At 41.3% G+C, this 23,132-nt stretch overlaps 1 protein-coding gene across 6 annotated transcripts in view; it reads left to right on the top strand.

The window, feature by feature from the left end:
• Positions 1-231: 231 nt before the first annotated feature.
• The window catches only part of PIEZO2 (piezo type mechanosensitive ion channel component 2), a 287,609-nt gene continuing 264,708 nt past the window's right edge, over positions 232-23,132 (top strand). For all 6 annotated transcript variants that reach the window (XM_064705839.1, XM_064705833.1, XM_064705836.1 and 3 more), the window contains exon 1: positions 232-473. In XM_064705839.1, the coding sequence (XP_064561909.1) occupies positions 410-473 (64 nt within the window). In that variant the 5' untranslated portion in view covers positions 232-409. The remainder of the gene's footprint in view (positions 474-23,132) is intronic.

The following is a 23,132-nucleotide window of genomic DNA, read 5'->3' on the forward strand; positions in this document are numbered from 1 at the left end:
CAGGACGGTGCCGGCCGAGGGGCGCGCAGGCAGGGGCGGGGGCGGAGGAGGCGCGGAGCGGAGCGGGGCGGGGCGGGCGCACCGCGGGCAATTCCCTGGCGCGGCGCGGGGCGCTCCCGGTGCCGCCGCTGGGCCCGCGCCGTCGGGCGAGCGGGGGAGGGCGCTGGGGGGAGCCCCGAGGGGCGGGCGTGTGTGTGCGTGCTCCGGGCCGGGGGTGCGGCGCGGCGCTGCTTGCATGGGCTGCCGCCGGGATGCGGCGGGAGGCGTGAGGCGGCGCGGCTGAGGCGAGGAGGGACGGGCGATGCTCCGCCGCCGCGGCGGCTCCGCTCACGGGCGGCCCTAGGAGCGGCGGTGGCGCGCAGACAGGGACGGCTCTCCGGCCGGCCGGCCGCGACCCCCGCCCGCCGCGATGGCCAGCGAGGTGGTGTGCGGGCTCACCTTCCGGCTGCTCCTGCCCGTGTGCCTGACTGCCGGTACGTCCCTCCGTCCCTCCCTCCTTCCGTGGGTCCCCGGGCGGGTGCGCGTCCCGGGGCCGTGGGAGCGCCGTCGCTGCCGGCCGGGGCCAGCGGCTTGGGGGATGCTCCGCTCTCCTTCCTCGTGTCATCTTCCCCGTTCCGCTGTTTCTCTAAGAAACTTTAAACTTCGTAACTCGCCCCTAATTTCTTATATGTTTGCCGTTGTTATTAATTTTTGTCGCCCTTGGTGTCCGCCCGGAGGTGCGGGGCTCCCACGTGTGGTGGGGCGCTCCCGGCCGGGGCACCGGCGTGCGGGGCTCCGCGGCTTTTCGCTCGGAGCAGCTGCCGCTGCTTTCCGAGTCCCGCCTCGTCCCGCATCCTCGGGCAAGCCGTGGGAGAGAGGAGGATTCAGGATTTGCCCTGCAGGCAGTATTAGGGTTTCGGGGGTACTTTGTAAAGGGAAGAGTGAGCGTCTTTCAGAAGGAGCAGTTCTCAAATTTACAGAGTTTTTCAGGAGGTAGATTTTCCTTACTTTGAGAGAGAGAAATTTCAGTCTATTAAAGCGCGTTACTTAGCAGGCGGCCATCCAAAAAACTAATTATTTTTGGATGGAGATCTGCGGTGTCCAGCCATGGGTGAATATGTTAATATTAATCCGTGCTCTCCGCACAATTTGAAAAAACTCTACGGAAGTCCCGATGCCCGTTAGATCGCAGGACCGCGGGGTGGCCTCGAAAGCCGCGGTTGCGGAGGGCAGCTCGGCGGAGGCTGGTGCCCGCCGGGGCGCCGGGGGCTGTGGGGCGGGAGATGGGGAAGGGGGCCCGGGAATGCTCGGCGCGGAGAGAAACCCGTCCATGGTCAGCCCGGCGCGGCGCATCCTCCGCGGGCGGCGGAGCGGTGCCGGCCGTACCTTGCGGGGCTCCCGGGCCGCTCCCGGGCCGCCGCTGGCCCCTTCCCGGCCGCACGGAGCGGGCGCCGAACCGGGGCTGCCGGGAGCGACTCCCACCCTCGGTGCGGCTTCGCCGTCCTTGCAGGACCGCGCTGCCCAGCGGCCCCCGAAACACGCGTCCTTCCCGCGGCTTTGCCCTTGACTAACCCCGGGGTGGCCCGGCCAGCGCCTCTCTATTTCCGCATCTCTCCCTCCACCCTGCCCGGGAGCTGCCCGATGCTCTGTTCCAGGTGCCCTCTCCTGCCTCCCACTTCTCCTCCGGGAAGGAGGACGCGGGTCCCACCTCAGCCCCGCTGGAGGCATGCGGGACCCAGGGCGCTCCCTGGTGCCTCGCCGTGTGCAGCCCTTCGGCCTGGCAGTGAAAATGCGCTTTTCCCCCGCCGCTTTGCCTGAGGCCGTGTGCGTGGTGGGTGCTGTTAGCACGGCTGTATGAGGGATGAGAGGGAGGCAGCTTTCCAGACCAGCACCCGCTCTCTGCTCCTTCTAGAGCCCGCGGCCGCCCCGCAGGTGTAGCCCTAGGCTTGGGTGGCCAGCATTGGTGCTGGGAAGGGCACAGTTCTGCTGATCCATGGCAGCAGATGAGGGGATTTAAAGCTGTCCCTGTGCAACCAGGTGTCTGTGCCGTGGTGGCCTGTGTGGAGGAAATGGGTGGTAATGCATGGGGCAGGTGGTGGGGTGCCCTCAAAGCCAAGGGCTGCGGGTGTCAGGCAGGTCTTTCAAGGCCAGTGTTAGTCATAGAGCTAACTCCCTGTTTGGAATCTGCCAGACCCTGTGCTTTCTTTAAATTTATGAAGGATCTTTGAAGTATGAGGATGAATTTACTGGAAAGACCTGTGGGGCAAAGAAATGAATTAGGTGAATTTTTTTTTAGTATTATTCTCATTATATAATAGGTTGCTGTGCTATTAAAATAGGAGGGGCATTATTCTGTCAAATGCTCAGACTCCTTCTGTATCAAAACAAGTTCAGATAAAGTGGATTTGCTGTCCATATTCCTGATATTTAGTAATGCAGAAGTACTTTCGCATTGCAGTAATACTTCCACAGATGAGAACTGATGTTGTCATGAATTGCTTATGCTCATCAATTTTACTAATCGAAAGATAAAATCTGAAAGAGGCACTTCCCATTCTCAGTATGAAAAAGAACTCCCACTGTGGAACTTTTGGATTTGGACCTAGCGATCTTGTTCAGTTGGATTTGAGAGAGGAATTAGTAAGTGGACAGCTTTTCTCTTACCTTAGTTTACTGTGTCTGTAGGTGTTATTTTTTCCCCCTTTACAAACTCTTAGCAGAGCTCTCACTAGGAGGAAAATCACAGCTCAGCTGTCTTCACTCTTGCACTTACCCCGTGTCTGCACCTGAGTTATCCCTGAGCCAGTGCTCTCTTCCTTTCCAAAGCACCAAGGAAGTGTTTCATGGGCTTCTGGAAAAGGCTTTTTAGGGTGATGGTTTTTGTGTGACTTACGGTGAGGTTGCATCCGCAGCTGAAAAGCTGCTGCAAGGACTCACTGAGAGACTGATGCTCTTGTGTCTCCTGCCCCTGTCTGGGCAGTGAATGTGTCTGGCACTGCCAAAAGGGTGGAAATGCAGAGTGGTTCTTTTGGTTCAGAATCCATTGCGTGTGATTTTAAAATGCTCAGTTACTACAGTTTCTTATCATGGTATAATTTGGTTTTTTGTTTCTAGAAAGTAATGAGGTTGGAGAGCCCTTACCAGGTATGTGGAGGGCAGTGGCAGCTGTGGCAAACTCATTAAAAATAACACATCTGCTAAGCTGAAAATGGATTCTTTAAATACTGTTAAAATGGTTAATACTTTAAGTCTTAATACCTTAAATACCTTAAGTTTACATACTTTTAAAATAAATACTAATGCTAGTTTGCATTTATGAAAAAATATCAGTTTGCTGGGATGAAATACTTTCCAGGCACTGATCAGTACCACATATCTGGGGAAAAACCACAATTGCTTGTAAGAATTTTTAAGATCAGATCTGTAGCACTGAAGTCTAATCTTGTGCAGGTAAGCCTCCATTAAAAGCTCGAGAATGATGGGTCTTGAGTGTCTGATAAAGACAGGAAACTTAACACACACAAAATAAAGGGCTTTGGAGATTGAAAAGCTTATTGTGAGCTTATGACTTCAAGGTTTATCCTGTCATGTTATTTTCATGATAAAAATCTTATATTCAGTCCAATGTGATCCTAGAGTTTGGATAGTAACTTACAGTAATGTGAAACTTATTGCAAATAGTGTGTTTGGTAATAAGACTGAGAGAGTCTTATTGGAACTTTATTGGATTTTTTTTTTCAGTGTGATTACTACAATGTGATATTTTTTTCTCTACTGTAGTAGTTACAATGCTGAAAAAACAAGTAACAAAATAGAGGAGAGGGAGCTTTTGGCACTGATGCTGGAAAGTGGGCTTTGTGTATTTTGTCTTTTAAAGCTTGAGCCTTGGTGTGAATCTGTCTTCTTTTGTTACTCATATGTACTTGAAAAATGCAAGAAGTGATTTTTTGTGTTGAAGTAAGGCATCAGAGCAATCTTTTGGTAATTGCTTTCTTTGGTTTATAGAGACTTGAACCACAAAGCTGGCTTACTTAATAACAGTTTTCAATTATACTGCTTCTAATTGTTTTTGTTCACATACAATTCATTAGTTTTCTCTTAAGCCAAATATGGTTATTTTCAAATGGAATGTTGGGGAAAAAATGCTTAGGACATTTTTGCAGAGGATGGCTTTCTCTGGGTTTTGACTGATGCTGTTGGATTGTGTCTTATCAGCAAATGGGCTTCAGTGAGGTAGTTGCCTGGGCCAAGTGCTTCCCAGAAGTTACACTTGCTTTCTGAACTCTTGAATTTTGACCCAGATGAACTCAGAATTGTAGAAGCTTCTAGAAAGTTTAGAGTTTTCTGAGGGGTTGAGTGCAGGTATCAGTGTTTTGAAAGCAATGGCAGATAAAAATAAAATACTTCAGAATTTTTTGGTGATGGAGTTCAGATATTATTTGGAAATTTTCACAACTGTCTTTAAGCCAAATACTTAAGCTCTGGTAAACAGCAGGAATTCTTTTTCTTCATTTTATTTCTTTTATTTCTCCTTTCAGCAACCAGTATGCATGAAAATGATACTGAATGAATCAGAATTAGCATCTCTTCAAGATATGAACAATATGTTACAGAGAACATTTCTTAAATCATTACAGTATTTACAAAAGTACATATATTCACCTGCTGGAAGTGCCTCAGTGGGAGTGAGGTCTGTGTTCTGCCTTGGAAAGAAAAGGTAGATTCCATGATGCTTGGGTGATATTTTATCCCCAAATTAACAAATATTGATGAAAATTTTGAGGGGGAAATACCTGAATTACTACATTACCAGGTATTAAAATGCTTCTTAAATTGCATGTTTGAAGTGTATTTCAGAATCTGATACCTCCCTATGCGTTTTTCTGCTCTGAATTACTGCTACTCGCATTTGCTACAGAGAGAATAAATTGGGCAGCTGTAATACTGAGGCAAGCCTGTGGAGGCAGTGAACCATACTGTGCTTGGATTATTATTTATTTTGTGCTTTTCGTTGATTTCACTAGAGGTGGCTGTTCAAGAAATGATCATAGAATACACTATTTTGTTGCAGTTTTCAGGTGACAGAATGTTTTTTATGTGCCTGTCTCTGCAGGTGATGTCATGGTGATGACATAGCAAGTTGTGGTGCAAGATTGTTCAGACTAGAGGGCGGTTTGTGTAGAGGCATCGCATGTGACAGTGTAAACATACATATCAAAAAACTTTTATATATTTTTAAAATTGAAATAAACTTCCTGTAGATGGGGAAAGTCATGCTTATTATGTTTTAAAATTGGTCAATTACTGAAAAGAAGGCAGAGATCAGACTGGTGGGGTTTTTTTGTCATAATGGTGGCATCGGGGAATATTTATTATGATGAACCAAGAGAATGCTAGAGACCAGCATGATAAAAATTCACATAGATTTCCCATTACGTTCTAAAACTCTGTGTTGTCCCAGAACACTCATAAAAGTATTAGTCACAGCAACAGAAAGTCTAGGAACCATTAGTGGGTAGCATTCTGAAAAAAAAGTTAACTTGGATGTCAGTTTCTAAACCAGCTAAAATGGAAGCTTTCCTTTGCCATGAAAATGTTTTAATTTATTTTACCTGGCTGCTTTGATTACAGGAAGTTTTGCCTCATTCAATGGGAGCAGGTGAAAGGTGTCAAGCAGGAGCAAAGTATCCACAACTTTGCAAGAGCAACATTTTCCAGGCTTGTAGGCACAGGGTTAGATGTTCTTGTGCACAAAATGACATTGCAATATCTGTGGCTTCCCACCTAGGGTCAATTAAAATGCAGAGAAAAGAGTTTTTGGGAGAGTGGGGAAGCAGGAGTCTGCTGCAAGTGCAGTGCTCCCTCTCTCTTGTGTAACAGCCATCTCGGGTTGACTGCCTTTGCTTCTTCCCTAAAACTCAGGCTGAAATATCACTTAAAGATGAATCCCACCATAAAATAGGAATAAAACTTGTCTCCATAGGTTCTTACCTTCTCTACTTATTTATCCTAACCATTCTGTTAAGTGATTTGAATCCACTTAATTACTAAGATGAGCGAAAACCAGAACCTATACGTGTGCAAGGGGTACGGTTGGCCTGGTGGGTAGCTTGTTCCAGAGTTAGTGTTGAACATGGAAATGGAAATCAGTGGCTGATAGCTGCCTGGTGAGAGTCACTTGAAGAAAGTGGACAGTTTGCCTGGTGACTGTCAGAACTGGAAAGCATCTGAATCCTTTATTTGTTGCGCTGGAGTTCATGGAAATCATGTCGTGCATGAAATTCCCGGTCTTCTAAATAGCAGGTACAACACTGAGCTGTATTTTGGTTTTTGGTTCTTTTTTCTTTTTTTTTCTCTTCTTTTTAATCAGAGCAGTCAATTCAAAACATGAAATGACAGACCTGTGTGTATTTGGTGATAACTCATTTTTTGGTGGATGTTTCTGATGGAGATCAGGGAAGAGAATGATACTATTATTGCACCAGTATGTGTGTAGCTATGGTTCTTTTTCATTTCAGGTATTTGCTAAAGTCCAAAACTGCAGGGAACAGCAACTGATATACAGTAGGCAAGGAGACAGAGTTCAACCATTTTAACCACTTAAACACAAAAATAATTTCACATTACATCTTTACCAACATTTTTGTTGAAGTAGCAGAGTTGCAAATGCTGGCACAAGCCGAACAACTTCAGAGTGGCTGGTGTTGCTAAAAGAACTCTTGGAAGGAAGTATCATGTAAAGGATTGTATCTGAAAGGGACACCAAATTATGTCCTCCTTCAGAACAGTAATATCTTTTCTACAAGTGTGTAAACCTGAGTGTTTCCAGTCCACGTTTTCTTCTCTACAGTCTTTTCACTTTGAAATGATAAGAATTGTGAAGCTGTGGTGTCTTTTTTTGAGGATAATGTTTGGTTTGAGGAACAACAGTAACTACTTTCATGTGTTAGACTGTAGCACTCTGAAAAACAGACTGTTTAGTTTCCATTGTGAAGAATGAAATTAGCAAGTTCTAATTAGTGAAAAAGTCTGTGTAGTCAGCAGATTGTTTTAGCCTTTCCAATATCTTCAGGTAGTTCGAAAGATACTCTAAGTATGATTTGCTAGTAAGAGGCTGTATAATTTTTTTCCCTGTACTGCAGTGGATTGATCAATATTTGTAACTAAATCAGTCCAGATTTGTTTTTTAGGGTAAAAGTTTTCTGTAGCATTACTTTAGTGGTGATCACAGATCTTCATTCTGTCATTTTGACAGGTGTCTGAAGCAGGTCAGAAGCTGATAGTGTGTGGATAAGAAGTTTTCAGAATGAGTGAGGGAGCCTTCTCATTCTTTTAGAGAGTGAGAGAAACTGGTATACTGGGAGTTATTTTGTCAGATAAATCAGCTGTTTTGATGTGTTTGTTAGAAGTATATCCTTTGATGCATTATGTTCAGGATGTGGTTGTATTAATGCATTTCTCTTTTCCTGAGGATCTTACCTGTTTATTTCCTAGATTGAGTAGGCAGTTGTAAAACCTGAATGTCACATTAAGGTTGCTATTATGCATTTTAATTTCTTTTATATCATTAATTCTGAGCTGCAGTGTTAGCTTTGATAATATCCTGTGGCAATGAATTCCATGGGTGAATTCCACCATGAATAAAAAGAAGTACTTTAAAATTAATTTTGAGTTTGTTGCCTTAGTAAATAATCCTTTGGATGGGAGAAAGTATGTATAATCACTTAAATCAACAACAGTGTAGTGTTCTATTTACTCTAACACTTTAGAATAACATTTTCAAGCATAAAATCAACCGTTAAGATTAACTGTAGAAATTAACAACTCTGAGTTTCCTATCAATTGTCCAGTTCTGAAGAGAAAGGGATGAGGATTATGTAATTCTGTCTTCTCCATAAAAAAGGAGTTTCTGGACAGGATACCTTTACAGCTTGTATAGACAGCACAGTGTAGCTCTTCTCTGAATTCATTCAGGCAGTCTTTAGTTTGAAAGGTGTTTTATAAAAGTAAAACTTAAAGTGACAGTGTGTTTGTGAGTGATACACTAATCACTCCCTTTTGGGCAAAATATTCTAAAGCCTCCAGGCATTGCAGACTCTGTCTACTGTTTCCAAGGCACTAATTAGTTAATTTAGTTTGACAGAACCAAACGTTAAAACTGAAGTACCAAGGGGTATTCAAGTGGGGATCAGTTCTGTCCCTTGATCAGAAGTTGCATAGATGACTGGAAAAGATTTCCTGAACAGTTAAGGTGGTGTGTTCTGGATTCCTGTTGTGCTGCAGCATGCCAAACACTGTGTGAGTAGAGATGCTAAACAAGAACAAGTGCTGTCTCCTAGTTGTGCTAATGCCACTCAATAAACAATATGTTGATTTTTTTTAATAAAAATGTGCCGTTAAAGAAATTAGCTCCTAGGTGATTTGAGGAACACTAAACTCCTTCTGCTAGCAGTTATGTATTCCAGGTTGTGTGTCTACATTATTTTTAGTTTAGCTTTTTTTATTTGCAGATGTATGTTGCAAAGGCTCAGAAAGGAACGATCAGTGAAACATGCTGGGTAGCCAGTGTAAACCCCCACTTTTGCAGTTTGATAATAGGCCTTTATCCAAATTGGTAAATCTCCAGCTGTGAAAGGTGATGTTGGTTACAGATTAGGCACCTCTGATGATGTTGATTTGCTTGTCAAGGAAATCTAGCAAACAAGTACAGTGACACTCTGAATTTCATTTTATTACATTCTCATATATTAGGAAATGTCTGGAACATGCAAAATGATTGCATAGAGGCTGCATCTGTTCTTGTTGTGCTTTTCTTCCCTAGTTATATTTGTGGCTTTTGACAACACCTTTCAGAATCAGTTTCCTTGTCACTGAGAATAGATTATTTCATGAGCCAAAGGAAAGTGAGGGAAACTTGTCCTCCAAATCCTGATGTGTTTAGAAAACTTTTACAACCATAAATAAATATTACATCATGTTGCCATCTGTGACAATATTGTCAAATACTGTCAAAACAGTATTCAAAAACATGTTTCAATTCGTTGCTCCTTCACTCCATGCTTAGAATTAAAAAAAACCTGCCCTGTTACATTCCTTAATAACACTCTGTTCTTTTGACAGTTACATACTTAAATACACTTCTACATAACTACAAGTTAAAAACTACATGTTTTAACCATACTAAACTTTGTCAAAGACAAGACTTTCTGGTGCATGTATTTTGAAAGGCTCTTCCAGTTGCAAGCACAGAATTGTAATTGTTTTCTTTGGTTTTGCATGAGTCATTGACACCATCAGCATTTTCTTTGAGGGCAGTAATTGTATATTTCTCTATAGAAAGTCATAGAGAAATATTTGTGTCTTTTCTGAATGTGGAATAATAAAATTGTTTTCTCCAGGTTGTAGTGTTGTTGGCCAAAGAAATTCTGTTGTGATAACTGTATCATCAGCTATAAATGCTGTGTATAGTCATCTCGATTGTTCTCCTTCATCCTCCTCTTCCTTCTTTCTTGTCTAGACATTTACCATGTCAAATAACTGTAATTTGGAAAATTAAGATCTGTGAAGTATGACCCAAATCATCTTGTTTGTTAGCTAAATGTAGGGCATATGTATTTGCAGTATAGTGCTAAGTAAACAAAACCCACCACTTCCATAGCTTAGTTTCTCAAAATTGAAAGGAAATCAATAACCAGCTTTTTAAAAATTTGCTTTAAACAAAGTTTCTTTTCTATGTTCCTAAAGCACCTGGTAAAGATAATCAAGTTTATGACTTTGTTCTGTCATTTCAGAGTATAATTGGGCAACACACCCCTACAAACCAGTGTGGCACCGTGTCTATCTGTGAAAATATGTTTCATCTGGAATCTCTATAGTTCATGGTTTTCATTGCACTTATTCTTATTAACCTGTATATAGACTTTGTTGTCACGTGTAGAGTTTTACTTGTTAGCCATTTGTTTTTATTGAACTGAGTGAATGAACTCCACCATGATGCTGTTGGTGTACATAAACATGGCCTGTTTCTTGCAGCTTTTTTTTTGCCATCTGCATGTAAAGCTTCACAGTTGCTTGAAGATCTTGACAAATATTTTTCTTTCTAATTTGCTGAAAGCATAAGTAAGCATACTCATTTTATGTGTGTTTAAAAAAAGATCCTTGCAGTTTATCGTACCACAGTGATTTTAGGCATGAATTGTTTAGAGATACAATAACTTCATGTGAAATAAGCCACTATCAAATTTGTGAGCCTCAATAAGCCTCTCCTGATGCCTACGTTTTTATCATAGCATGCAGATAGACTGAAGGCTACAAGACAATCCCACTGTGCTGTTTGGAGGGTAGAAATCAGGACTGACCTAATAATTAAGGCTCACCCCTCCCTTTATGGAAGTTCACATTAAAACAGAGAAAAGAGGCAATACCAAAATCTTGTTTCCTACAACTTGGCTGCTGGGTGAGCCATACTGGCAGCAGTAAGGAAATGGCAGAAGGTCCGAGTGGTCATTAATGTGCCCCAGAGGATGAAGCAGTTGGAGTTGCTAGAATTGCAGAACAAGAGTATCAGATTATTTCCTGCCTGTATTTACTGTTACTGTATTTGGGGGAGTTCCGTTTGCTTCTTCCCTCTGTGGAGTTTGCTGTTTCCTGTTGCTCTTGGAATGGAATAGCAGTAAGATTGTTCCAGTGCTCCACAATATTGCAAACTGGAAGGAACAAGGATGTCCCATTACCAGAGTATCCTGCCTGCATAATTAATGCATGTTAGTTGTCCTTGAAATACTCAGAAATGAGAATATAGTAGTTGTTTAAAAAAGGACAACAGCATGAAGAATGAGCTAGCCAAGTCACTAGATTAAGCCTCTGTTTTGTGGAGAAAGAATAATGTTCTTCTGCAGGGGGAGTAATTCCATAATTGTTTGGTTTGGGTTTCTCATGCCTTCTTTCGAAGGAGTTGAGATTGGAGTTGAGATTCCTTCATCTCTTATAACACTCCAACCTCCATTTTTAGCCATTGTATCTCAGTAGGCAAATTTATAAAGAGCCTGGCGCTGTCTTTTCTATAACCTCCCCTTAGGTCAGGAGGCTGCTGTGAAGTGACCAAAAAACTGCCTTGTCTTGGAGCTGAATGAGCCTGGGTCCCTCAGCCTCTACTGTCTTTGGGATCCTCCCCTGGATTTTTTGAAATTTATCAACATGTCTCATTTCCTGAGAGGGGCCAAAATTGCATGTGGTTTAATGATAGCTGAAGAAAGGAAGTAATCCCTTCCCTTGGCTGTGCTGCACTTGATACAGCCCAGGGGCTTATGTTGAATATTCCAAGGGACACTGGATTGGGAACTTTTTAACCTTGTTTGAGTGTAACAAACAGAAAGTAGACATTTATCATTTTTATTTTTCCTTAAAAGAGAAAAACCAAAAGAGCCACCCCAAAACACAACCCTGAACTTTCAAACTGTGATTAAAGGTTCACGAGTAAAAATAAATTGGTGTTTGGATATTATATCTGAACAGTCATGATTGTTACCCAGGCAGAACTTGTAGGAATTTTTCTTCCTAATTTTTCATTTAAGAACCTAAGCATTAAGTCTTTGTAATAAATCCTGAACTCTGTCTCCTCACATTAAAGTATGTTCTTCAAGATGTTCTAGTTACGGCTTTTGAGTTTTGGTCCTAAACTGTGTAGCAGCAGATCTTGGAAGTCCTCCTGGGAGGAGTTGTTTCTTCAGTCTGTGTAAACTCACTGGTACCTCAAATCTCATGAAAGTGCAGATTTCCATTCTTGGTTTTAAAATAGATTAATTACAGCCTGTATCTGTAGGGCTGTGTTGGAGTGCATACAAAATGCACCCAAAAGCTCAGAAAAGTCGAACTTGTGTTTCTCATCTGAATGTGCTGATTATTAATGAATGTTATTCCCTAACATTGGCACCAGCATCAGTCACTGACTTGCAATGAATGGAATGATGAATTAGTACAAGACCTACAAAGTTTATTCCCAACTTCAAGAACTGTCCAAAGCTGGCGGTTCTGAGGAGCTAACTAGCCAGTAAATTATTGGCATTATTTTCCCAGCAATCATGTTCACATACTTGAATATTTTTAATTAGTCAGTATTTCTTGTTATTCTGCATAACTTTGACAGCTAATTTGTTTTATAACCACAGGAAAAAATCAGCTCTGCATGTTTCTTTATTGCATTCTTTTCTCCTACATGACCTCCATCTCATGTAGAACTGACAAATTACTTTTAGCAGTAGTTATTTTACTGTGGGGTTGCAATTTTGAAACAAGTATTTGAAAAACTGGCTTGTGTTTTGGCCATATGAAACACACTGTGCTGATCATTCAAAGAATCTGTTGTGCTGGGTTCTATAAATCCAGCAGAATTGTCTCCATTTTTTCCCTTGAAAACTGAAAGATTTATTATTTCTTTCTTAGACTGTAGTGTTCAGTTAACTGTGCTGCTTTTAGAGGGTCAACCCACTGTGTATTGGAAATTCCCTTCCCTAGACTCTTTCATTCTGCAGGAAGCATGGGAGGAGTTACAGTTTAAGTATATGAAAAGTTGAACTGTTTGTGGCATGTAGCATTTGATAAAAGACAAGTTATTGATTCCAAAAGTTACATGCAGCTACTGTTTTCTTCTCTTGTTCTGCACAGGGGTGCCCTTGGGTTCCAGGTGATTAAAACATGGAAAACAATATTGGTATAGTTGTAGCTGCCCAGATGACTTTTCTGAGGGCTCTTTATGCTGTTGTATTTGTGGGAAATATACTCAAGTCTTCCTGTAGCTTTTCAGTCTTGTATCAAATTTGCATTTTGCATGTCATCTGTTGCTCAAACCGGTCTTCTATTGGGAGGTTATCTTCTTTTCTAAATGTAAGACATTGAAAAAGTAAATTTGTATATGCAGGGAAATATCAAAATAGTATGTATTTTAAAAATGTTTTAAAGATACTGGTAATTTTAGCTTTAGAGTTTCATAAAAATTGTGTAACCAAAATGTTCACATTTTTCTAGTAAGGAGTAGGTGTATCTCTCCTGGTATGTGAGAAATGAAATAAAACTAGGGAAGATGGGCCTGACTCAGAATTGTCAGATTCCATGTAATTTACTGAATTATGCTTGCTTGGAGGTACCCATCTTTTTTGCAAATCAGATTCAGGAAGTTTCCTGTTTGCATCCCATGTCTGTGCATAAGGAGTGAATCAAACATTACAGTGGTGGGGGGAGGATGAGCATGCTAAAGAATAGCATTTTTAAAATTCATATTACTATAAAAGGTAGCAAAGTAAGTCAAGGTAAACATACACTATTTATTTTTACCTTCAGGTAGTGAATATTAAGCAGGCTTGTAATAAATGAATTTGTAGCATTTTTTAGAAGAATTGATACAGTTGTATTTTTTGTCATGTTGATGTTGACAGCTATGATTTGTTGCTTATTTGATTTAAAACCTCATATTTCAGGTCAGCTGATTCTTTCAGGCATGATGCAGATATATATTTTTAAATTTTTTTCTTTTCAAACATCATAATGATTCCCAAGGAAGTTGTCCAAGAACAATGCGGCCAGTGCCAGAAGGTTATTTGAAAATGCCAGTGTCTGAATTCCATTAATTAGGTAACATATCATACATCATCTTCACAAAGCAGAGTAAATCAGGGGAAAATGTAACACCAAATTAGAAAGAAACTGCTGTTGGAGCTTCAGATAACTAATAATCAGCTTGTCATTCTCTTCAATGCTGAGATATGTTTGTATCTGATTAGATTGTTCCTTACACTTAAAATAAGAAATAATCTGAGATTCAGTCTCAAAGTCAGCAGAAGCCATCTGGTTAGTGTAAGAGCACAAATGATGTCAATAAATTAATGATGTCGAGGGTGTGCACAAGCAGTGGAGAAGGAGACATTAAGGAAGTTTGGGCATGAAGGAAGAAAAATGTCTTTCCTGAAGTGGTTAATCAAAACTGTAGGTGAAGATACTATTGCTGTTATTCACAGAACTGTTGTTAGCACGTTAAAGTTACTTGTTTCATGGTGGTTTTTATCAAAATCCTGGCAGAAAACATTGCTTTTCAAAGGCTCCTTCCACAAGCAGTAACATAATTGTCTATTCTCCTGAACACAGAAAAAAGATTCCTTAGACTGTCAAAGTAGCCTTTGCTGCTAGTGGTTTTTGCTTCTTTTTTTTTCTTTCTTTTGTTTAATTGCTGCTGTCTGAAAACCAGATTCACGTCCCTTATGGATGTTGAGTGTTCTGAGGAAAAAACCACAAACAAATTGCCTCCTCATTTAATATTGTCCTTTGCACTTTTCCTGCAAAAGGAAACTATGCAAAGATTGCGTACTTCATGGCAGTTCAGCCTGGCTTCCTGTCAGTTTTATCTTATGGTATAATTAAGCTCATTATATTTTTAGATTGCTTCTAAGAGGTCACAACTAATATGGTAGAGGCAATATAGAATAGAATAGAATGAATTAGGTAGGAATAGACAATTATAAACCCAGCTATTGACCAGGCACTGCCACCACTAAACCATGTCCCTGAGCACCACATCTACATGCCTTTAAATACCCCCAGGGATGGTGATTTTACCTTTTTCACTTCAGTGAAAACTTCTTTTCACTGAAGAAATTTCATTGAAAATTCAGAAGTTTAGCCAATCTAAACTTCCCCTTGTGTGACTTGCAACCATTTGCTATTATCCTGTCACTTGTTACCTGGGAAAGGAGACTGAGGCCCATTTTGCCACAATGTCCTTTGAGGCAGATGTAGAGAGCAGCAAGGTCTCCTCGGTGTTCTTTTCTCCAGGCTGAACAACCCCAGCTCCCTCAGCTGCAGCTTGTAAGACTTGTGCTCCAAACCCTTCACCAGCTCCATTATCCTTCTCTGGACATGCTCCAGTGCCTCAATGTCCTTCTTGTAGTGAGGGGCCCAAAACTGAATATAGGATTCAAGGTGTGGCCTCACCAGTGCCCAGTACAGGGGGACAATTGCTGGCCTCACTATTTCTGACACAAATGACCTTGTAGTATTTGAATCTTTGTACCTTGCATTGATTTCTTGTGAATTTTGAGTGGTCAGCATCCCACAGTAATCATCTGTCTTCTTATTTTGGAAATAATGTTAGTCAAATATAGAATGGGTAGAGCTACCTGAAATATCTTATATTTAAAAATAATTATAGCAAAGATGTGATAGGATGTTTTCTTTGAGTCAGAATTGCTGAAAGTAGTAATATTAAACAATTATATCCTAATAATTTAGATGAAGATCCTGTAAGAGAAATCAGATTTTTTTCCCAGTATTTAACAAGCAGGGGGAAAAAACAGACTTAGGCCCACATACATTTCTTAGATATACGATGAGGTTTTGTTAACTGAAATCTGAAATTGGGCTTATGACCAAAAGAAAAATAATCTGAAAACAACTTAACTATATGAATTAGGTGTGAATATGAATCATGGTACAATGGAAACAGTTTGATTTCATTAGGTACCTGTGTAAGACACATGGACAAGACTGAACACCATGATCACAGTTTTTGCTGGCTTCCTAGGGAGTAGAAATGGAAGCGTTTAGCATTCAAAAGGTCTCTGTGAAAGGATGTGCTAGGAGATCCAAAGATCCTGTGAAAGAGCTATGAGATGAAACAAGCTCGTAAAAATCATAAAGAGAATAAAAACGTTCAGTGAGTGAGTTAAATTTACCATGGTCAAATGGAGAAAGCTGTGCAAATGGTTTGCATGGTTCAGAACACAACCAGCAGTGCTGAAAACATCTGCTGGGTTGTGGGTCAAAGACAATGTAGCAGCAAATCTTTTGCCAGTGTTCAGTGCCATGAGGCATAGTATCTGCCCAGACTTCCAGTGTTTGCTGAAAAACATACGTGTGGCTTCATGTGTGTTTCTTTCTGAAGATCTCTCTTTTAGCAACTTGTGAATGACTTTGTCTGTTAAAAGATTTCAGAAAGGTTTTTGGTTTCTTTGTTTGTTGGTTTAAACAGTGCCTGTGCCGACATCACCAGTTAAACTGCCTAGTTTGTAGGCTGGGATGATGGTTCTTTTACAAAGCACAACATTTTGCAGAGGGAAATCTGGTTTTATCTTCTGTGCAGTAGTAATTGATTATCTTGCTGATTATGTTGTCGTCATGGCATTACTGAATACCTTAAAGTGTGGTGAAGTAAATCAGCTGACAAAAATATGAGAGTGTAGGTGTATTTAGTTTTACTGCATGAAGTGATCTGATTTGTTTTTGTGGTAAATGCTACAAATCTTCAGCAGAAGTGTAAATTAATGATTGCACCAGAATTGGTAGATGGAGGAGTTTTACCCTGAATTATGCTTCCATATGAAAAAGTATGACAATCCTGTCCCTGGAACAAGACTGAGACAGCAGAATATTAAAAATTCAGCCATAGTGGTGGGAACGGAATTCTTTTTTATATAACTAGGAGGGTATGTGAACACACAAAGGAGGCATTTGAAAGTATATATGAAGTAGCTGGTAGGTGAATTTAAACTCTTCTAGCAAGAGATAAACAGATTTCCCTAGCCCACAGTAAAATACTGCCCATATTTTCCAGCAAAGATGACTGTAGTGGGTTGACGCTGGCTAGATGCCAGACAGCCACAAAAAGCTGCTCTCTCACTCCCCTCCACAGCTGGACAGAGGAGAGAAAATTTAACAGAGGGTTCATGGGTTAAGATAAGGACTGGGAGAGATCACTCATCAAATACCATCAAGGGCAAAACAGACTCAGCTTAGGGATATGAAATGAATTTATTATTAACAAAATCAGAACAGGGCAAAAAGAAGTAAAATAAACCCCTAAAAACACCTTCTGCTCATCCCTGCTTTCTTCTACATCCTGCCACCACTGGTTCAGGGAGGTGGGGAATAGGGGTTATGGTCATTTTATCACCCGTGGCTTCTTCTGCCGCTCAGGGAGAGGAGTCAGTCCTCTGCTGCACCATGGAATCCTTCCCAGGGGAGACAGTTCTCCATGAACTTCCCTGGGCTGGCTCTATCTCATGAGCAACAGCTCTCTGTGAACTGCTGCAATGTGAGACCCTCCCATGGGCACCAGACCCCTCAAACTGCTGCAGTGTGGGTCACACTTCCATGGGGTGCAGTCCTCCAAGGACAGGCTGCTCCAGCCTGGAAGCAGGGCTGCTCTCTCCACAGCTCTGCCACAGGGTCACAGCCTCTTCCCCAGCATCCATCCATGGGTGCAGCTCCTCCATGGGCTGTGGGTGGATCTCTGCATCCCTGTGGGTCTCCATGGGCTGCTGGTGGATCTCTGCATCCCTGTGGATATCAATGGGCTGCAGGAGCAGAGCTGCTTCACTGTGATTATCACCACATGCTGCAGGGGAATCTCAGCTCTGGGGTCTGGAGCAGCCCCTCTCTGTCCTCCTTCACTGACCTTGGTACCTGCAGAGTTGTTCTCACTCTTCTCTGGCCACAATTACAATAGCAAAACATTTTTTTTCCTTTCTTCTTAAATTTGTTATCATAGAAATGTTACCGCTATTTATAATTGGCCCAGCCTTGGCCAGCAGCACGTCTGTCTTTGGAGCCACCAGGGATTGGCTCTGCTGGCCATGATGGAAGCTTCTAGCAACTTTTCACAGGAGCAACCTGTAGCCTGTCTGCTACCAAAACCAGGCTATGCAAACCAATACACTTTCCTTTTTAGAAACCACATGTCCTCATGTGGGAGCTGATCTGCTTCTGAGCTTGTCATTTTTCTGGAAAAGCAAGTCATGGTTTATAGGGGTTGCATTGGTGCGACTCCAGAAGAACAGTCGCCTCTGTTGGAAGCAAACTGAATTACAATTGAAGAAATGCAAATTGAGTGTAATTTATTGGCCTGCTGAATGTCACAGGTGAGAACAATTAATGGGGTAGATAATGATATAATAATGTAATTGTAGGGGAATTTGGTGTTTCAGGTCATTTTAAGCCCCAGTTTATGAAGTATTTGGAGGCAGGTAGATAAGGGCAGTTAAGCAAAGACCAGGAGAGCAGGCAAATGGAGTATGAGGGCTGAGAGCACAGAGAATAAGGGAGATGATAGTAGAGTGGAGATGGGGTAGGAGGTTTCCATAGAAAAGGGCAAAGAAATCACTGTCTCATTTGAGACATAGGGAAATGAGTAGATGAGTTCTAAGAGATTAATGATGTTTGGAAGCAGGATAGGAAGCTGAAGAAGATAGCCAACTAGGCCAGCTGGCAGAGTCATAATAAAAACATCAAATAACTCTGTCAGTAGAAAATATCTTAGCTGTGGTGGCCAGCAAGAATGTGTGACTTCTAGAAATTACAGGGAAGGAGGTGACAGGACTTCTATAACTGAATTAAGGGATATAGAAATAGAGAATTAAATATTACATCTAACAGGCAGTGAAAATAGAAGTGGAAATTTAGAGGAGAGGCAAAGATTATTTTGTCAATCTTTCAGAGCACCTTTGGGAAGAGGTGCTCTGAAGAGAAAAGAAGAGACATCAAAAGTGACAAATATGAGGTAGTGCTGAAAAGAGGGAGTGGTGAAAAATATGCATTCCAGAATGGAATTTGATGTTTTGGGCTTGGGATTTCAAGGGGTGAAGGGTGTTACTGTGGAGATAGTGATCTAGTTTTGTGAATATCTGCCTTTAGTGTGATTTGATGTGCTTTTCCCAGAGATGAGTGAAATTTTGGAAGGGTCTGTGGTAAATACTACCTGGTGCAACTCAGCCAAGGTACAGACTCGCCTACTTTAGGAATCAACTGATTCTGGCTGGCATTAAAAAAAAAAAACAACACAAAAAACCAAAAAAACAAAACAAAAAAAAAAAAACACCACAAAAATCCCCACCCAAAGAAATTATTGTGCTAGTGTATTTTTTGTTTCCCCCTAGAAGTTATTGCTCATCCTTGCTTTTCTCTTCATTGTGTGTCCTTCTTTGGGCTCTGTGCTTCACAGAGGTCTCTGAGATGCTCAGTTGTCTGCACGCCTGCTGCCATCCTTCTTCCTCACCCTTCCCTTGGCATGGGATTGTCTCCATGGTGAATGGTAGACAGCGAAGAAATGGCTCTGACAGTCTAGGACTGGCTTCTTGAAATTTGACCAAACGAGTGGTGTGAGTTGCTCTGGGAGGGCTGACTTCAAAAAGCAAAGTAGAGCAGCTGCCTGACTCAGACCAGCTTGTGCTTCCCACGTTGGGCTGCATGCGGTCCCTGGGACATGGACCCATCATTGAATGGAGTGGGGTTGCTCTGGGGCTGTCACCAGCAAGAAAGGTGATTCCTCAGCTGACACAGGAACTCTGTGCCCGAGGCTGAGGACTTCTGGAGATGATGTACATGGGTATCAGCCCAGCAGAGATGGGAGTTTGCTGTCCTGGAGCAGAGAGCTTCCCCTGGCTCTGCAGCCCTGGGCTCCTTGGGGATGCTGCTGTGCAGCAGAGAGAAGCTGCCTTCCTGCCAGTCCTGGGCTGTGCTGGATGTCAGGGGCACTACAACCCCTGCCACACTCTCAGCAAAGGGATCCTGGCTCCAACAGCTCCTGCTTCCTCTGTCAGTGCTTGTGCATGGCTGCTGTTGAGTTATCATGGTTTGCCTCTTAGGGCAGTGGTTGCATCCTGACCTTCCATCTTAACTGTGTTACACAGTGAGCCCAAGGATGCAGTGAGCTCTGAATTAGGCACTCAGCCAGAGTAAAATACATTCTCCTTTTATGAGTCAGCGGCTCTGATTCATTAAAACCATGGTCAGGCAGCCCCAGTCAGCCAGTAATGGTGTTTGGTTGTTCATTTACCCAGGAAGAGTCTGCTCAGTTGTGCCTTGTGTTTCTGAATTTATTTTTTTTTTTACTTTTGGAGAAATATGCTCTTTCTTATGCTTTTAAACACCTTTAAAAGGACAAACAATGTCATAGCTGCATAGAGATACTTCTTGTAAATTAACTGCATTCTTGGTTTTTTCAGGAAATTTGATTTTTCTTGGGAATATTATTTTAGTAATTTTACGTCTCACTGGGCTGTGACCTTGTGTGAGTGCAGCAATTAGGTCTTTAAGTTCCTTCTTTCAAGACATGTTAAAAAAATTACGCAGTGTTGTCATACACCAATCTAAAGGATTCACACAAGTGTGTCTGTTTTGTGTTTTGTATTATATTACTGTATTAATTTATACTTAACAAAAAGCTGTACATGCCTGAAAGTTAATTTCTTTAAATTTATTTTTTTAAATTTGGAAACTAATATATTGACATTTACTTTTTGCTTGTTCAGAGCAAGAACACTTGCTTGTTTCTGGGGCCTTCTGTTTCACTTATTTTGTATACTATATTATAAAGATTCTTTTTTAATATTTCAAAATTGCAACTTAACTTCGCCTTCTTATTTCTAGTTTGGTTTTTTTTTTTTATTTCAATATGAACATTAAGGCAAAACTTAAAGATGGATTTGTTTCAGTGATCTTAGGAAAGGAGAAAACCTGCAGAATTTTTAAACACTTATTTGCTCTGTTTTTGAAAAATGGAACGTGTTTATCTGGACAACTGTGAAATACTGGAATGAGATAAACTACTGCAGCTATGGCTGCAATACTCTTGGGACTCTTTAGCCTTGTCCCCACTGGGAAGCTGACTCTTTGCTAGAAATTGTTGTGGTTTTTTTCCTTATCTTTTCTTCTTTGTAGCTGTACTCATCTACAAATTTTGAATGCTAGCGTGGGCTGATTAGAACAACTTTTTGTAAACATGTTGCTTTGATTTGGTATATGCAAAACCTTAAACTGAATTTACATATAAACCAAACATAGCTCAGCAGTGAAAAAAATCCCCCTAACTTTAGAAAGTACTGAATCATGTATCTGATGCAATCTGAGTTGGTCCTGGGTAGCTGACAGTAGACTTGCTGGCTGTTACCCTTTTTCTGCTGTAGAAGGCTGCAGCCTGTGAAAGGAGGGAAACATTTTGCCCTGCTGTGATGACATGGAAAGTGTATAGTCTGGGGCCAGATGTATGCGGAGGAAAAAGGGACATTTATAGTGAAGTTGAGAGAGAGAACATGAAAGTGAGTGCACGAGAGCAGTCGCTAAGTGGAGCAGAGACCATTTATTGATTTGGCAGGAAGAAGGAACAAAGCTTTGATAGGGAAGGATTTATGTAAAGGGCGTAATGCACGCTCAGATCTGCTTGCTAAGACTGCCTCATAATAAACTGTCTACAGGGTCAGGGTGCCTCCTGTACTGCTGTATCCATTTTTGGGATTCTTGCTTCTGAAAATACCAGGTTTTTACATGCAAAATAATAAACATGTATGGAGGTGGTATCAGCATTTGCTTGTGTATTATATCTGGTTTTGCTCTTGAAAACAGGGTTAATATGTATTAAAGGAAATGCACAGAACTGTTAGTGTTTTTGTGTGCACAAGTAAGGAAATCTGGTTTTGCAGAGCTTTGTGGTTATCAGCAGCTCAATGACTAGTCTGAAAATTTGCATCTGTTCTTTTGTGATGCAGTTAAGTTGTCATGTTTCTTTCACCATGAATAAGTTTCAGTCCTGTAGGACTGTCAGAAGCTGCTGTTCTTGCTACTTGTTTTGTCAGTAAAATAGTGACAGAAGGCTGGTAACAACTGAGTGCCCTTTTTGTTGGCACTCCAAGGAATACAGCGTGTATTAACAAGAAACAGCTATGAAAAATGCATGAAGTGCCAGGAACTACTGCAAACAAAGGTACTATAAACAGAGCCATCATAACCTGCTACACTTAGAGAGAGACTTTTTCTGTGGTAAAACATCAGTCCATCTTATTGCCAAAAAATAAAAAGAAAAAAAAGAAAATAAAAAACTCCTATTCTCCTATTGAGCTATCCCCTCATGTGTTCCCTAAAGTCGGTCATCTGTTATATGTGAGCTTACACATCAGCACTGCACTTAACATGTAGCTAGTGACAGCCCACCTTTGTCCACTCTCAGGTATGTCTGAATAAATTAGATCAGCTGGTTTCTTTCGAGACCCTCTGACTCATGAATGTGTTCTGCTTGCGTGCTGAGGCAGTATATGGTCTCCACCCAAACACACCAAACTCCACTTAGAAATCAAACTTTTGTTTGCCTTTCTCTTGCCTTCCTTGAGAATATTTTTTGCAGGCCTTGCATCACTCAAGGGTAAAACCCTGTTAAATCCCAATGAAAATTCCTTCGTAGCAAACATGTTCCTTTTTATTGCAGTGCAAAAACCCCCATTTCTTTAGCATAAATAGCTTTTGTTCTCTATTCACTCTAGGCTTTACTCTCCTGCCTCCTACATGTTTACGAACACCTGGTATTTTCTCTGTCTTGTGTTTGAATAAACAATTTGAAGTCTAGGTCTTCTAGCAGTTATCTGCCTTACTTTGGATTGAAGGAGGGTAATTGAATTGACAGGTCCACTCCTGTCTAGATGTGGTTTTACCAGTGATTGATATAATTCCTGTGCCAGTTGTCTTTTATTACACACTCTCTTCCAGTGTAGCAATGTCATACTGGTTTTATTTGATCTGCTAACAGAGCAAACACTGTTGTTTATAGTCACTCAACCATGTTTACACAGCTTGTTTTGTTGGACTGAATCATTTTTGGTGTTACTAATTGTAATAAAATTTCTGTTCTTTCAGTCCTCAGCGCCGTGCAGTTCTGGGTGACTGATTTTCCCTCATATTAAGTGCAGCTCCCTGATCTGTGTTATTAGCAAGCTTCATTATCACTTGTGTTTTAATTGCCAAGTCAACTGTAAAGAACAGTAGTGCCCATGCCAAGACCTGTCCTTGCGGAACTCTGCTGGTGATCTTTCTGCAGCTGGAAAGTATTTCCACCATGACTCACATCACTTCTGTAGCCACTTTCATTTTATAATTTTAAGCCTTTTTAAAATTTGTTTCCCATGTAAAACATAAGTTACTTTAGTAAAGCTGAAATAGAAGCAAATACTTACTACAATTGTCTAGACTGGTTAAGAACCTTATTATATGGGTCTGGCTTTGCTAAACCGAAGTTTTTATACCTTTCTGTGTCTGTTTTTCTTGCCTTAGAAGCTTCTTGTAAGATTTTTTTTTTAATGTAAACCACAAAAGGATCACAATTCTTTCTTTACTCTGTGTATTTGCAC

The sequence above is a fragment of the Zonotrichia leucophrys genome, chromosome 2 (genome assembly GCF_028769735.1).
Source record: "Zonotrichia leucophrys gambelii isolate GWCS_2022_RI chromosome 2, RI_Zleu_2.0, whole genome shotgun sequence".
NCBI lineage: Eukaryota > Metazoa > Chordata > Aves > Passeriformes > Passerellidae > Zonotrichia > Zonotrichia leucophrys.